This window comes from Malurus melanocephalus, unplaced genomic scaffold (assembly GCF_030028575.1).
Source record: "Malurus melanocephalus ecotype Western Australia unplaced genomic scaffold, MMel_1.1 scaffold_17, whole genome shotgun sequence".
In the NCBI taxonomy this organism is placed as follows: Eukaryota; Metazoa; Chordata; class Aves; order Passeriformes; family Maluridae; genus Malurus; species Malurus melanocephalus.
In genome coordinates, this window is record NW_026623249.1 from 4,830,937 (window position 1) to 4,848,138 (window position 17,202).

At 39.6% G+C, this 17,202-nt stretch overlaps 1 protein-coding gene across 1 annotated transcript in view; it reads left to right on the forward strand.

Moving 5' to 3' along the window:
- GUCY2C (guanylate cyclase 2C) overlaps positions 1-17,202 on the forward strand; it is a 44,745-nt gene that overhangs the window by 13,564 nt on the left and 13,979 nt on the right. The window contains exons 9-18 of the mRNA XM_057389484.1: positions 765-850; positions 1,257-1,368; positions 4,715-4,796; positions 7,101-7,206; positions 7,714-7,776; positions 8,308-8,379; positions 9,329-9,433; positions 10,687-10,773; positions 14,900-15,032; positions 16,807-16,944. Of these exons, the coding sequence (XP_057245467.1) occupies positions 765-850; positions 1,257-1,368; positions 4,715-4,796; positions 7,101-7,206; positions 7,714-7,776; positions 8,308-8,379; positions 9,329-9,433; positions 10,687-10,773; positions 14,900-15,032; positions 16,807-16,944 (984 nt within the window). The remainder of the gene's footprint in view (positions 1-764; positions 851-1,256; positions 1,369-4,714; positions 4,797-7,100; positions 7,207-7,713; positions 7,777-8,307; positions 8,380-9,328; positions 9,434-10,686; positions 10,774-14,899; positions 15,033-16,806; positions 16,945-17,202) is intronic.

Genomic DNA, 17,202 nt, shown 5'->3' on the forward strand with positions numbered 1-17,202 from the left:
AATCCCTGAGTTAAAATAATGCAGATACTGAATTTAGGAGAAGTAAAACATGTTATCATCAACAGCAGCAGCAGGACAATCTGAAACTGATCAAAAAACCCTCCTGCGAGAAAAGAAAGGGAAAAAGAAGGTGAGACTTTCAGGAGTGGCRGGTATTGGATAAGCTTGTGCTCTTGAGGCAGCTGCCTTCATGGGGACAAAGTCAAACTGTGCTGAGGAATTTGKGAAGTTCCACCTTAAAATCCTTGGAATGTGCTACACAGGCAATTTCTCAATGTACACATTTGCTGACATACAGAGATAGGATGCTAAAAGCAAAAAGAACATGGTTGAAACAGTATTATTAGAGCTTTCAAAAGAGTAAAGGGAATTAAAGTATCCTTGCATTTCCTTTATTGCTGATAGAGTCAAATTGCAGGTAGAAAAAGCCTATTTAGCTTCTCACTTCTTAAATGGTCTCTTCAAGGGAGGTGATTCCCACGTTCTTGGTATGCTGAAGAACCCTGACAATTATATTTTCCTATAGCTAGAGGGAGACTTTCCTCTTCATTGCATTCAGTTCAACACATTTTATTGGTTTTTGTAGAGAAAATGTACTTGTGCTATTAAAAGGGAAGTAGTGCCACATTGAGCTGATACATATCTAGCAAGTACAGGAAGAAGTATCCTGAGTATGAGAAATCCTTTTATTTATCCCATCATTCCTGCCCCATATTTGTGTTTCTGAAAATGCAAGCCCTCTGATTAATTCCTTGTGTCTTCAGGTATACTGGGTCCTGTGACTCTAGATGAGTTTGGAGACATTGATACAAATCTGACCCTGCTGTACACATCACAGACTGCAAATTACGTACGTATGTCCAGGGTGCAACTGTTCGACCTTATATATGAAAGGAGAAACAAAATGCCCTGTACTATTGCATAAGAGTGATGAAAATAACTACAGCAGGAGTGGTGGWGTGCCAAGGCATGCTGTGCATGCCAAAAGGGGGTCATGTGAGGTGTGCTGAAGACTGACAGGATTGATGTAATCTGGTGATTCAGTAAGTGAAGTGCAGCTGGTATTTTGTGGGATTGGTACTTTTATTTTCAGAGAGGGGAGGAATGAGAAAGAATATGGCAGCAGAACATGTGGCTACACTGATATATGCACCTTTGTAGCAGGAAGATTATTTTCACTTTGGGCACTCTGAAGCAAGGGACAAAAGAGGGAGAACACAGCTGCTGACTGCATTTCTTCCCTTCTACATCCATAGTTCAAACCTCTTCTGTATTTCAACACTCAAACCAACGAGACACATGAAGCGACTAACAATCCGGATTTCATCTGGAAGAACCACAAGCTGCCCAGTGATACTCCAGGCACTGGTGAGACACCCATTAAACCTACCACCTATCTCTTCCTTGGACACAAGTCACATAGAGATCCACCTGCTGTGTTATCCAGCATGCTACCTTCAYGCTGCCCCCAGCCAGTGATCCCAGGTGTTGGGTGCAGAACAGCATCTTTCCTTCTCCTGCCTCTTCCCCCCATGTTCTCTGCATCCATTCCATTTTGAAACCTTTATTTCTATTTAGACACTGATACTAAGTGTCTTGTAAACTCAGTACTGTACTGTGATGGTACATGGGGTGTTTCACGAGAAGTCACCCCCAAACAAATAATCTTCACTAGAAGATGGTGGTGGTGTGAATTGCTTGAAAGATTGTTCCAGAAAAGTAGCAGAGTTAAGGTTGTGGTGAGTTGTCTGACTCTGCATTTCTGTATCTCTGATGAAGCATGGTGTTTTCTGCTTGCCTCTTTATCCTTGTAGGGTGCTGGGGACAGGACAGAGCACTGTGCAGATTCAGGGTGCTTTTCTGGAGGAGTCTCTGAKAAGAGCTGACTCTTTGAAGAAAGACTGGGGAAATGGCTAGGTTATGGCTCTGTTTACATCCGCACTTTAAATCTAAAATCCCAGAAATCACCACCTCCTTTCCTTTTGAGTTTTTGCAGACTCCTGGATAGAATGGATGAAGCCCTTTGTTATTCAGCACAGCAGATACAGCCTTGTCAGTCTGATCAGACTCAGATTGTTTCCTCCTTTAAGACTGCTGTCACGTGGTGATTGGCAATGGAAGGGCATATGCTTCAGGGGATAATATGCAGAATAAAAATTATTGCAGTGGCATTAATCGCAAGGGTTTGTGCACAGCAGGTTAGTGTTTACCTGAGCTATCCCATCAGTGAGAATCCAGGGATGCTGCTGTTAAAAGTCTTGGCTGAAGGTGTCCTATTAATTTGCAGTGCTGCAAGGCTCTGCTAGGGAATAGGCAAGGCATAACTGGAGAGATAAACACCTTCTACTAACTAAGAGTCYATTCACAGTAAGGTGGTAAAATGGATTCAAACATTTTTATTCCTCAATAATCAGATGCCCTCAAATTAGTCCTTATCCCTCATAAAAGAGGGAGGAGTAGTGGTTCATTGCTACAGATCCATGGGAGCCACCAGGAGACAGCAGCTTTGATACTTCAGTTAGACAGTTGTAGGAAGAGCCAAGGGATTTCAGTGGAGCTTYCATTTTTCATCCCTAGGCTCTCTTGGTATGACTGTGAGTCCTGCCTGTGCAGACAGCAACACTGCACACAGCAGCCACAGTCTCCCTGCACCAGCTCCCTGAGCTCTGCTTTCTGGCTCCTTGTCTTCTCTGTGTTGCTCTGGTCCCATTCTCGTTCATCCGTTGGGGCCCCACAATGTGCCATTTTGTCAGTGGATCACTGTATCTTTCAAATATTCCCTTCAGTATGTCCGTGTCTGAAGCTGCTGCACAGGGGAAAAGAAAAATGGGAGTTGCAGAAAGCCAGTGGTCTATAAATGTCAGTAGCTTAACATCTATGCTTAAGTAAAACCTGAAACTGTGGCCAAGCCACACTAAAGTAAAACTGCCTCCCAAAGGCACTTGGTTATTTTGTTTTCTCATTTAAAAAAAAAAWAAATGCTCCTTCAATGTGACTCTAAATAAATATATCCCCTCCCAAAAGGAGAATGGTTAAAATTTAAGCAATCACTGTGCCTTGCTAAAGCCAATCTAAACTTTAGTATCTGAAATATTTTTCCTTCATGGAGGTGAACAGAGCAGACAACCAGAGCCATGCTTCTTCCTAAACTCTGAGTGAAAGCAGCTGACTCAGTTCTGCTGCCTACTTTCCTCCTAGTATTCCGTGAAAAAAAAAGAGGGGTTCATCCACATTTTCCCCTTATTCAGAGACTTTTAATTGTCATTCTAAACTCGGGTAAGATCAGTCTTCAATACACAAACGTTTYTGGTTCCAGAGGACCAGTTAATTTGCAATGCATTCTCTCTCTGCATGTTGTAATACTAAGAGCCAGAAGGTGGTAGCAGAACGTCAGGAAAAGGATATTACAGTCCCATAGTGCTTCCATGTGGAACTCTGATCTGTTCATTGTTAAACTGTAAGCCACAATTCATAAACCTTAAGTTTTAGGGAATTTTTGCACAAAATGTCTTTACACAGTCTCACCTCTTATTTTWTAGTCATGACTTAACTTGCAGAGGAAAGTGGTAGTACTGATGGTTTTCAGTAGAGAGCGTCAGACTAATATTAAATTACTGTGAGGCTCTGACACCAATGAACATTCTGAAAGAAGGTGGGGAGGTGTGATACCCCGAACAAGAAAAATCAAAGCAGAAATCTGGGTCCGAAATCCAGAGGAGTTAATAAACTGAATTCTACCTCAGATGCAGGCAAAAAAATTGGTATTATGAAAATCCCTTCTCAGTTGCTGCTTGATTTTGAAGGCAGCCTAGTGTGTGTGAATTTTSTTTTTATTTATTTATTCATTTTTATACTTGATAATCTTTTCTGTGTGCCTTCATTTCTGTTCCTGGGCACAGAGAGAAGTGTATTAGCCTCAGTAAGGCTGAATAGCTCAGCCCTTTTACTGTCCTTAATCAACATGGCAATCTGCAAAACTGGGTTCTCCTCAGCCTTTTTTTTCCTAAGACACTTGCTCAGTAAGGTAGATACACTCTAGACATGCAATCACCAGCTGAAGCTATGTGATAATGGCCTGTTGCTCTTCAAAGGAAGTTGGTGGCTGCCARCTTTCCTTCCCAGTACCCCCAAGCTCCAAGAACAGACACAAGACAGGCTTCTGTTTGCTCTTCCACAGTAAGACATGCAAAATTAAAACCTTAGTCAGTTCCCAGCCTTGTTCATCCTGTCTGCCTGCTCAGGATTAGAACCCTTGTGTGCTCTGTGGTTTTTGGGTCTAAGTCTTCAGATGGCCAAACAAGGTGATTTTCAAACTGATTGGCAGCTGGCAGCTTCCGAGGACGCTTAACTGGCTTTGTGCTGCCACCAGATTAATTTCACTCTATATCATATTAATTTCCTACTRAAGGGTACAGTCCACTCAGTAGCACCACTGCCTGGGTGTTCCTACAGATTGTTCATGCCTCGGGTGAGGATGTAAAACTGCACTGCTCTGGTCATGCTTCATCCTGCATTAAAAGAGACAAGTGTGTGTCATCCCAAGGCAGTGGTGGACATTACCAAAGCCTCTCAGTTTGGATGTGACCAAAAAGTATGCTTGGTCAACTACTGTGATTGGCATGTGTGTGTGTGTGARTGTAATTTCTTAAATGCAATATTGTTTTTCAGCATCCTCTGTCAGGTGTGTTTATCTTTCATTTTTTCTTTTCTGCAGGCCCACATGTCTTGACTATTGCTGTCTTTACGCTCACAGGAATTGTGATTCTGGTTCTGATCATCTCTTTGCTGATTCTAAGGTACAAACTCCTTTGACTTTCTGTTTGTTTGTCCTTGAACAGTTTTCCAACTAGGACAATGCCTTTGATCTCTCCTTGAAGAGCCATTGATTAGCTTACCTTGTCTTACATACCTCTGTGGTTGCCCCTAGCATGAACTCTTTAGCCAAGTAATGCTTGTACCCATAGTGTTGTTATGACAGGTAAATAATCAAGGGAGAAGATGGAGTGAGGCTCAGTGTTCTTGCATCTGCTAAAAAGCTCTCATACATACACAGAAACATAAGTCTCAGATCAATCTTCAGAATTTTTCCACTTTASTACCCAGCTTTAGCTTTCTTGGGATTTACTTATATTTCTTCGACATACTGGTGACATAGAAGTTTGATGTAGAAGGTGGTATATTTTTTGAGTCACTGTAGGAGTCAAAACACTGTGAGGTTTTGATGTTTTCATTGCATGGATCCATTCCTTCAACTCAGTCTAATGCCCTGCATAAAAATTTTTCTTACAGCTTGGAATTTCATGCATGTAACATAGTCCAGCTTTATTATTATGGAAAAAGCAGAACTAGAAATCAYTGATGCCTCTTTTTGATGGAAGAAATCCCACCACATTTCCTAAGTACATGATGGTCTTAAAAAAATCATCTTGCCTGTGCATCCATTTTCAGTCAATATCTTTGTAACATATCAGAGAACTTCACAGAAAACAAGAAAATCACATCTTAAGAAAACTATTAGAAACAGATGCTACCCAGACTCTCTTGAGTACACCAATCTGCCTTGTTAACTAAAGCAAGGGAAAAATCAAAGATAAAGATATACAACTCTTACACATCCAATTGTACTCAAGATTTGTAGGAGCTAATCATTGTCACATCTAAGCACTAACATATAAACAGACAGTAAAGTTTGCAATGCCTATGAAAATGAATAAATAAAAATATGAACTTGTAAAAGATTTCATATTTTTCCATATTTGCAGATGCATAGAATTGAAAGATTCTCTTTAGATGATTAGATGATTATTGTATACATATTATTGTAATATTTCCAAGCATCAAATATAGAAGAGATTTCTGAGAATTTTTAGAATAAAACCTGCGCTTTTAATGTCAAAATAATACCAAACTTCTCAAATATAATTGCTATCAATGATTGTCCCCTAAGAAGCAAAGGAGAAAAGAAATTTCTATGAAAATCAACAAAATGCCTCATTATTCCTTCTTTATCTCCCAAGTTTCTAGGACACTTGAACTGTTCCACAACTACCTGTGTAGTTCTGACTGCAAAGTAAAAAGTCTAAGTCCTGAAAAACATCTAACTAAATATTAGACTTAGTAGATTTAATTTAGTTTGATATGTTTTTAATTACCAGCTGATACCAGTTTGAACTGTAGTCATCCTAACACACACACACACACACACACACCTTACAAGACAGAACTGAGAAAGACAATTCTTACTGCAATTGTTGGTCATCCCTTTCTTATCCAATTACATGCTAAGAATGTACTGAAAAGGGAATAGTTGTGTTATTAGTCGATAGTATGGGTTCTGCCATTTGAAGTACTTGCCAGCAGCCATCAGTTTGTTAGGAGTCTCCTGACTCTCCACTCAGTCCTGTGGGCTTTTTAGTAGAATAAGGACTTTCACAAGGAAGGACGTAATTTGATGAGCACTAGCTGTCTTGTAGCGATTTCCAAAGACAAGAGAGTGCTTCCTCTGAATTTCTGCTGGGGAGACAGCTGTTTCTTTCTCCCCTCTAAGGACTCTTCTGTCATTTTTACAAAAGGTGCTGAATACAAGGGACACCCACAAAAAGGCATCTCATCTCAACACCGTTGTTACCTCTTCTCCTGGCATTGTATTCACACCAGTTCTTACTATCCACTCTTAATGGCTTCCTTTGGCTTGCATTTGTTTGTAGGACCTCTCTTCTGAGTATTTGCAATAACATGAAGGAGAAAATTATATAAAATCCRGATAGCCTTTTATGCTTTAAATTCTTCTGGCCACCCCTGAGACACCAGCAATTGCCTAGCAGTTGTTCTGCTAAATCTGTTCTGTTCTGCTACAGAAATGAATGAGCATTTAGGCTTTCCTAAAGCTAAATTCCTAAATTTCCCCTAAAGCTAGGGGAATTGAGAGTATCCTCAAACTGGGAAGCTGGATGAGAGCCACAGGGCTTGTGCTCAAGTCTTGTCAACCTGACACACCATCCTTGTGTCATCCTGACACTAGATGCTTCCCTGTCCTAATCTCCTGTTGTGGGTTTCGGTTCACTGGGAGGATATTCCGAAAGACTTCTCTTGTTCCTCAGGAAGTACAGGAGAGATAATGAGCGCCGGTGGAAGAAATGGTCCCATATACCACCTGAGGAAATCTTGCCTCTGGAGACCAGTGAGACAAATCATATTAGTTTGAAGGTAAGAGAAGCACACTGCCCAAAGCTGGTCTTGGATTCTATCAGTGCTGGGCTTTTGACATGTTTTCACTAAAACACCCTATCGCTCTGGAAGGACTAGGATCTGTTAACTTTTTTTTTTTTTTTTTTTTAAATTGTTTAACCCGCGCTTACTGCATTGAAGAAAAAGAGATTATTCCCCATCTTTGCTCCCTAATAGAATATACCTGTTCCCATCAGTAAAGTTCACGATGGGGGAATGGGCTGCGTATTGAATTCCAGACTCTGTTACAAATTATTTCACAGCGCTTTGTTATGCCTCTGTAGTGCCCAGCCATATGAAGACAGCAGGTGGAGGGCCTGGGAGTGGCACTGATGTCCCACACTTTCTGTGGCATGTAGTGACCCTCCCTAGAGAGAGAGGCTTATGCTTCTCTGTGTGGTGCACACAAACATTACTTATCTCTCTTGACCTGTCATGTGGGGAGTAGGTGATAATTGCAAGTTAATTATTCTTCTTTGTTCTCAGATTGATGAAGATAAGAGGCGTGACAACACCCAGAGACTGCGCCAGGGCAAATATGACAAGAAGGTAACCTGACTGCAATGTCCATGTTTGCTTCCTTACTTTTAAGAGGGCATTTTTCGGGAGGAGATCATTCCACCTCTCCTGAACTTGAGAAATGGTTTATTCTTATGGAAGGAGTGAGCTGTTTGTTCCCTATCAGTTTTGTTTGCTGACAGAAGGCTAAATATTAGACTCCATGAACCCCTAGCTCAGGAGCACAGAAGCATAAACACAGGGACCAGAAATCTGGTATGTTTTGGTGCTGAAGAGATGAGTAGGTTAATGGATGACRGGCCATTTACATAGCAATTCTTGTGCATTCAGTAGACAGAGGTATATTCTTGTTGAGCTAAAATTTGCATAATTGATAGATGTAAATCCTTTGAAGAAAATATAACTCCAGTACTTATTAGCTGATTAACTGAAACTCCAACAGTGAAGCAGTAGGCAGGTGTTTCTGAAGTATTTCTTTGTATGGACATTTATTCAAAAAGAAAGATGAATTGCTATTGTACTAAACCTGTAATTTTTTCTCCACTGGTATTTTTCCTTCAGGTGGTGATTCTAAAAGATTTCAAAAACAGTGATGGTAATTTCTCAGAGAAGCAAAAAATAGAACTGAACAAGGTAACTGTTGCACATAGGAACTGGACACAGCAGGGTGGGGTGGAGTCTATGAGGGAAGTCATTGCTTTCCACTGCAACTCCAACAACCATATGCTTGTGCATGTGTGTGAGGTGAACAGGTAATGAGTTCCTCAAAGGATATGGCTTGATGAACTTTATCTTTGTTATGTGATCTCATCACACTTCAGAGTCTGAATTGTGTGTCAGTCAAACTGAGGATGAATTAAGTRATTCATGCACTGTCATATGGCCTTACTAAATCAATTTTTATAGCTGATGCTAAAAGGGACTGCACTCTTTTGGCTCACATCATGCTAATTCATCAGTTGCACAATGTTGTAGTTAGATCTTATTATTGAATGCCAAATGCAGGCTCTTTAAATATAAGTTACTCTCTGCTGACTTCTGCATACAGACTCTTTCAACATGGGAGATTAATTTGGCTGCAGTAGTGCATCTTTTTTTGAATGGTTTTCCTTTTATACAACACTGCTATATTGTGAATTCAATAAACCAAAAATACATCAAAGTAAACTACAGTTGTCTATTTAAATGGACAAAGTCCATAATATCATGCAGCATCATTAAATTTTTATTACTTGCCCATTTACTGACTGATTCACAACATTCTGTCACTCATAATGACTGTTCTGGTCAGCTGGGAGGTTTGTTAGAGAGGCAATAATAGATACTATAGTATGCTCTGGAATTAAGTTGCAGTATCCAACAGCAGGCACTCWTATCTCCCTAATCCAGAAGGATCTGGAATGCAAATGTCTTCAAGTACTTCACTCAGTGCACAATGCACTCAGTACACTCTGGTTTGAGGGAAACTCATACATCTTATCAGGGCATGAGATAAAAAGCTATGTCACACAAATATCCATGACCTGCATTTCTGTACTAAAAATTATCACTTTTAAAAGCAGGTGAAATGTTTCTGCTCTAGCTCCTACAGATTGACTATTACAACCTGACGAAGTTCTATGGCACTGTGAAGATAGACACGATGATCTTTGGGGTGATTGAGTACTGCGAAAGAGGTTCTCTGCGGGTAAAGAATTTTAAAGGTCTCCTTCAACCCTCAAATTATCAGATTTCAAAGTAAGAAAGAAAAATCCCCATCGTTATTTCTTTGGCCCTCATGCAGGAGCCATGGACTGAGCAAGTGGTGGCAGGTTTCTGACTGTAAGTTTCCTCTCCRTTGCTTGGTTCTCTCCATCCCTCCCCAGGTGCTGCTGTGTCATTTTGATGGTTCTCAGCAGCAAGAGGATGAGGTCAGGTGGAGGCAAGGAAAAGTACAGGCTCAGGCCACAGCAACCACCAGTATTSGTATTGTGTCCCCTGTTGGAAGCATATGGAATATAACTTTCTCTTCGTTTTCCAAGCTGTAGTTGTTGTCTCTGCTGATGTGCTTGTATACCACAGAGTGTGCAAGGATAGAAAAAAGAATATGTTCCATGTTAGTAAGGAAGAAAAATGGCAGGTTCTGTATGATAAAGGACAACAACCCTTAATTTTTGTTTCTAAAAAGAAATGGTAAATTGCTACTGGAAAAAGTTATGGAAAGACTTATGGTTTATTACTACCAATATTATCTCAGTGCTAATCATGAAGTGATAATCATCAGCTCTTCTGCGGGCATATATTGTCTCTGCCTCTGCTATCATACAAGGACTGTCATCGGTAGCAGTGGTATCTGAAACACACAGCAAGGCAGCAAAATAGCAGTTCCCKGTCTAAGTTATTTTCTGGTAAACTGGCATACTCGTGGAAGTTTACTTTTAGCAATGGATGTTTTAGTGATTGAAAGAACTGTAAATGACTGGCAGGCAAAGATAAAGCAAGAGTTTACTTTGAACTTGTAAGGATAGGAGTGAATTAGTAGGAAAATGGACTGTGAGACAAAACATAGAAAATCCTCTCCCTCTTGCACAACTTGACCATTTTCTCATATCGCTATTGTACTAAACCTGCGATTTTTTCCCCACTGGTATTTTTCCTTCAGGTGGTGATCCTAAAAGATATCAAAAACAGTGAGATCACAGATATTAATAACACAGCTRTTTTGTGTTATTAAAGACTTGTTTTCAAGATGAAATTCACCAATTTTTAATTGCACAGATTTTTCTGGAGTCCTCACTTCTCTAGCTCTGTGTGAACTTAATATATATTTCATATTCCCTATTTTTTGAGTCAAGTTTTGTGCATGTATTCTCTAAAAAAAAAACAACTTGCTGGTTGAAAGGCATGCAATTTGGATGCCCATATCTCATCTTTTGCTTTTTCCTTATCATCTCTTGATAGGATGTTTTAAATGATAAAATATCCTACCCTGATGGCACGTTCATGGACTGGGAATTTAAAATCTCCGTCATGTATGATATTGCCAARGTAAGTGGACTGCTGACAGTGCAATGTTAATCAATCTGTCCTGTCTTGCAAAACTGATCCTCTGAGGTTCTCAAGGTCTTCTCCTTCTTTCCTAGAGCTGTATGTCCTTCCACTCTTTTCTCTTCTGGGGACAGGTATTCAAGGCAGGAGAAGCCACTGGCTTTCAGACTGAAGGAGGAAATAGGGACCAGAACTGGTTTTGGGCTATTTATCAATAAACAAATAAAGTATACGCCAAAGAAAAGTGGCCCRAAGATCAGAGGGTTACAATCTGCTGACCAGTGGCTTTGATTARTGGGGCTTATGCAGTCACAAGCTCTGCAACACACACTGCTTTGTGGTCCCAGGTAAAGCATACCAAGCAAAACTGTATTTTTAAAAAATACAGATTTATTCTAATATGTATCCAGACATGGGATCAACTTTTTCTGAACATTTATGTACCATACTGATTTTCTCACCACAGTGMGAAAATCTAGTTTCTCACTGCAGCTATCCATTTTAAGCAGTTTGAGAGGGAAGAAATTAATCTTGTACAGAAACCAAGGCTGGTTTTCAGTTGCTTTCAACAGATCTTTGCTTTTAGGTCCTTATGGTAGGAAAAATCAATAGGCACAGTACAAGAAATTCTATTCTACATTACAGACTTATAATTGTTTAGCTGGTAGGTAAGGACCCTTTATAATTCATAGGTGTAATAATTCATTATATCTCTACAGGTAATGTAGAGAATCACCTCTGTCTTTTTGCTAKTGCTCAACTGCTCTCCTCCTCCCGTTTCTGGCTTGCAGTTGGACAGTCCTCCTGTTTCCCTGCAGGCATCAGTTCAGATTTGGTCTCCACGATGAATGACTCTACTGTGTCTGTTCTAAAGAGATATTGAAAATCTTGTGCTTTATTAAAGCCCCCTTAATCCAAATTGTCACAGTTTGTTGGCCTTGTTAATGACTTTCAAGTTCCGTTAATGTTCAGCATTGTTTCATTTTAAATAGCAGCAGGGGAGTTTCCCTTCCTCCTTATAGCATATAAGAAACCAGTCTTTTTTAACCCATTGCAGTTCAYCTTCAGATGTTTCCTTAGAAAATAATGATTAGCACTGTCTCTGTTTGCAAGGGCAGAGAAATTCCAGTCCCTCTCAAGGGAATGACCAAATGCCCCATGACTGCATTGGTACTGAGACTTCACAGCCAGTCATTTGCTGCACCATTGGTAAAGGGGACCTACCATCTGAGGATGGATTGCTACATGGCATCRGTTGTGTGGAATGGCTCCTGAGAATTATTAGTTGTTAGTAGAGATGGTTCACAAAATCTTCCTGAAAACTTGTARTTACCTAGGAATATCAGAAAAAACTACTGTAGTTTGGATGATCTGCCAGCCTCTCCTATTCCTTGACTTGATACTGTGGTGAAGCTTCTGGGACCTAGACATTGCCATGAAATTCTTGTATTGCTTTTTCAAAACCATATCTTCTAAACCTCCAGTCACCCTGTCTGTATTTACTGGAATGGCTTCTTTATTTACAGAAGTAATTTCATGGCCTCTCAACTCCAGTTCCTCTCATCTCAGTATCTATCCTTTCCAAGTCCAACTGCAGCTCTCCAGGCTGTTAAAATGCCTATTACCAGCTCCAGCAGTTCCTTTGCCTTCCTTTTGAGATGCTTCTCCCTCTCCACACCACCACTTTCSTACACTCTGCTTTTACCATCATGCACAGTCCTCATATTGCACCTGCTCTTCATCTGGCACAAGAAGCTGCTGCATCTTTTTCTGAATAAAGGTTGAATCACTTGTATTCCCTGGTATGAACATCCAGATGATGACTATTCTTAGAGCAGTCTCTAGTTCAATAGAGAAGATGGGATGGCCAAAGGGGAAGCCCTAAATCTACTCCATTTACTTCCCCCCCGACCTTTTTTTTTTTTTTTTGCTGTCATAGCTGTCTCTAGGATTGATGGCACCACCTTGTAGCTACATGGATTTGGCTACATATGACCAAAGAGCTCTGATGAAAGGTAGGCTGAGAGGGAATTGCAGTGATCAAGCCTTGTAGTTATTAGTGCATACACTGTTGTTGCAATACAATTTATTAAATAAGTGGCTGCTGCAGGATATTGTGCAAGGGATTGTAATATTCTTGCACTGTGCCAAGAAAAGGACTGTCAGTCAGAACTAAAGCTTCAGAGCTCCAGAGTAGAGGTTGCAAGAATGCTCAAATATTTGAAAGTATTGTACTGGAAGTCATTATGAATTTTGAAAATCACATTGTGGGTTCTTTGTAGGTTCTGTGTTTTCAGGTAGGTACGTAGGATAGCAGGAAGGAAAGAGGGAAATTTTATCAGGTACACCTGTAAGATTTTGCCTCCAGAAATTGTTAACAAGAAAGCCTTGGGATAAAGAAATCTGAATTACCTTTTCCTGTCATTTGATGCTGATACTAAATGCTGAATTCTGCTGGAGCAATTGGAATAATTCCTGGCCAATGGAAGCAGGAGATGGAAGAAGACGCAGCTGAAGGAAATAGGGCCCAAAACAGGCAAAACATCCTGGGTAGTGTCATCTGAACTGCATTCTAAAAGCTGCTGAATCAAGAAATATGTTCCTTGGGTATAGCATGCACACAATCTCTGTAAATTTGGCATGGTCTGGATAGGTCCAGGATAACCAATCCAACAACATTCTCCAGAGAGTGCATCTTTTGCAGGCTGCTTGTGTCTCAGACATACAGCTGCTGTGCCCAAGACTCAGGTCATGTTTCGGTGATCTCTTGTAGCATTTGCTGATCCATTCCCAGTTATGAGTAACCCAGTATTGAAAAGAAAACCCAGCATGTCATACATATTCATGACCACATGAGCTGTGTAACCCTGATTAAATTCTGTCTACCAGTTATACAAAAGGATGAGCAATACATGTAGGAGTCTAAGTGGAAGATGATTCCGAGAAGAAACTAAACAGATATGACATGCCTGTTCTGGCTTCCACAGGATATAGATTGTACTTGAGATAATGATCACAAGGTAAGGGGGACTTTAGGAAGAAAAACAACCATCAGTAGGCTCAGAGTATGTGTGAGTTTAAGTAGTTAAAAAAAGGGAGATGAAACAGAATAAATAATAGCAAGAGGGTACAAATKAGCATACCTACTCCCTTCTTCAGTTGACACCACTTAATAGTGTTCTTTTCCTGCTGTGCCTCAGTGCTAACCCCTTCTCATGTATTGCTCCATGTTTGAGTGTCTTAGACTAAATCAGATAATTTCAGAGGTGATGAGTAAAAAGGGGAAAGCTACACGTCTTTGTATGCCTATGTGTGTTGTAAGTCAGAAGTCTGAATCTCAGGAAATACAGATGAAACTGCATCAGCCAGKCCTCATGCTCACTTCATGTTTAGCTCATGGATAGCTGGTATGTATGGACCTGTACAGAGAAAACTGTAAACAGTCAAGTCAGCAGAGTTCTTTAGTTTCTGGTCTAGTCTGATCCCCTRTCTGATCTGAGCCCTAGTGCATCATCTAACACTCTAAATTGGCCACTCTTTAGCCCTCTGCTTTGCAGTAAGAGGATCTGCTGCAATGTTTCAAATAGCATTTCTGGTGTGTGGTGACCTTCAAAGACAAAACAGACATAAGGAGCAATTCCTCTCACACCTATTGTGCCCGTTGGATGAACATGTAGTTTGAAGCACTTCTTTGTGTGACATTCCAAGAAATCTATATGAAATTTACCAAAAAAAACATTTATTGCAAGTGAAATTAAAACTTGTGAGAGGAAATAAATTTCCTTAGTTGCTTAATTGTGTTCTAATATTGACAAAACTCAAGATGCTATGTCAGACTGTTGTTAACTAAGAGGAAAGATGGCCTTCCATGACATGATCCATTTCCTCAGTTCTTAACATTGACTGTTCTTAATATCTTGGAAGGATATATCCTTTTTAAAGGATATCTCCTTTGTAAAATTATAATATGAAAGGGAGTTGTGATTTATGCATATCCATTGCAGCTGAAGTACATTTAATTACTTGCACAGATATTATGCTAATATTGACATTTTTGTTGACTCTGGTAACATCTGAGTGTCTCACATGTAGTTGTGCTTTCTTTCTCTTTTATTGTCAACCACAGGGAATGTCTTACCTGCACTCAAGCAAAACTGAGGTCCATGGTCGACTCAAATCCACAAACTGTGTCGTAGACAATCGCATGGTAGTGAAGATCACTGATTTTGGCTGTAATTCAATTCTGCCTCCAAGGAAAGGTAAAAAAATACCCAACTGGACTCTCTCTTATGGTTTCCAACCCAATGGAATTTTCTTATCTTCATAGAYCCGTAGGATCTAATTACATCTTGCACACAGTACAAAACAATGCAAATTTGATTCATATTATAGCATCCACTATATTGTTTTAACTTAAATAACATAATGAAAGAATTACTAGCAGGTAGAGAAAGAAATTAGGCAGTATGAAAAGGAAGTAAAGATGAATGTTCAACTTATAGTTTAAAAACAGATATTTCACCTGTGACTGAAGTGAAAAACTTTCAGTATCCAGGTCCTTCATGCAAACAGCACTCTTCAGTAATACTGAAGAGTGTGAAAAAAGGAGTTAATTTACCCTAAATCTTATAATTGATCAGACACATGTGTAACCACAGTGCTCTGTGATATCATATAAACATTAACAGGCATGAACTCTGATAATCCTTGAGGAAATCTGTATTGATATGCAGTGATAACTCTGTTTTTCATCCCTTAGGCACAAATCTAGTAATACAAGCTCAATGAAATTGGAATAATATTAATAGCTTTTCTTTACATTTTTATTCACCTCACATTCATAGAATATTTCTGTAAAATAGTCCTTTCTTCTCATTTATTCCTGCTTAATCGATCTGGAGTGAGAAGATGAGTGAAATTATGTCATATGTATCTGTAGAGTAGAGCTTGTGGTATAATAACCACAGCACTGTGCTGTAACTGCAGCATATGATCTGAAAATAAATTGGTTGCAACTAGTTTAGAGAAGATTTTTACATTCAGACAAACATATTCATGAGTAGCAATAAGAATATTTAAAAGGACTAAGAAAAGAGCATTGAATGTAAATGTTCTATTTATTCTTCATTTTACAAATTTCTTATTTGATGCTGTATTATTATTATTATTATTATTACACTGTAATGTATTTTTCATCTTTTATTGCTTATAAGCAGCCTCAAAATTTCTGGCTACTCAGTCTATTTCCCTCAAGAAAACAGTTTCACAAGAGATCTACAGATTCATTGTGGCTGGATGTTGCAGCCTGATATCGTAACATTGTCTTCAGGATCATTGTGCTCAGGTCACTGTTGTGGTTTGTCACCACCATGTCACAACTGTTATACCATGGCAGCATTCTGGTTTTGAGGTACAGTGGTACATTGCACTAGAAATACAGATTAATCATTTCTGTAGAAAGCAAGTAGTTACGAGCAGGTAATACTGTGTCAGGCTCAAAAGCACTTGAGGATTATCTCAATAGCTTCATGATATCAAGGCCATTGGGAAATATTGCAGTCTTTTCATCAAACAGCATGTATAAAAAACTCCTTGCATCTCCTAGTTCAATAATTTATGGCTCAGGGTTTTTTTTTTATTATAGCACTGGCATTTCTYGGTCTTATACAGATACATAGGCTATTTCTAAGAAGCCTGTGAAATGTCACTAAGGAAAGCAAGTTCTTTGCCAATAAGCATAACTTTTCTGAAGGTGTAAGCATCTGCACCTATAGAGGAAATTACAAGGGTCAACAAATCCCAGAAAAGTGAAAACTGCATCAGAGATTTATCGAACCTGAATTGATGTCAGGTTCTTGAGAAAAATKCTGAAATAAGAAATACGCAATACCAGTGGGTTCTGGATTGGATATGAAAAGAGTAAAAGGAAATATCCTTATAGCCAGTGGATGCTCTGAGAAGGATCACCCTTGTTTTAATGACTTCTCTCCCTTTCCCCTTTACACCATCCCCTATTGCCATCTGGATCTTCAGACCTATGGACAGCTCCTGAGCATCTCCGTCACGCCGATGTATCTCAGAAGGGTGATGTATACAGCTATGGGATCATTGCTCAAGAAATCATCCTACGCAGAGAGACATTCTACACCGGACACTGCCGGGACAACAGAGGTAATTCCACAGATTTCTCCTCTATTGCAGCCTTCTGGGATGGTTGTAGTTATAATGGGCCTATTCTCCATGTTTTGTGAAAGGCACTGTCTCTGATAACTATTTGAACAGCTGCTCTTTTCTTTGTGTGGTGAATGAAGAGTCTGTTTGAAGGATCTCACTATGGGAGCAAGTGTCCCTACTTTTTCTGTAAATAAAGTTTGCATTGAGTTCTCTTCTCTTCTCTTCTCTTCTCTTCTCTTCTCTTCTCTTCTCTTC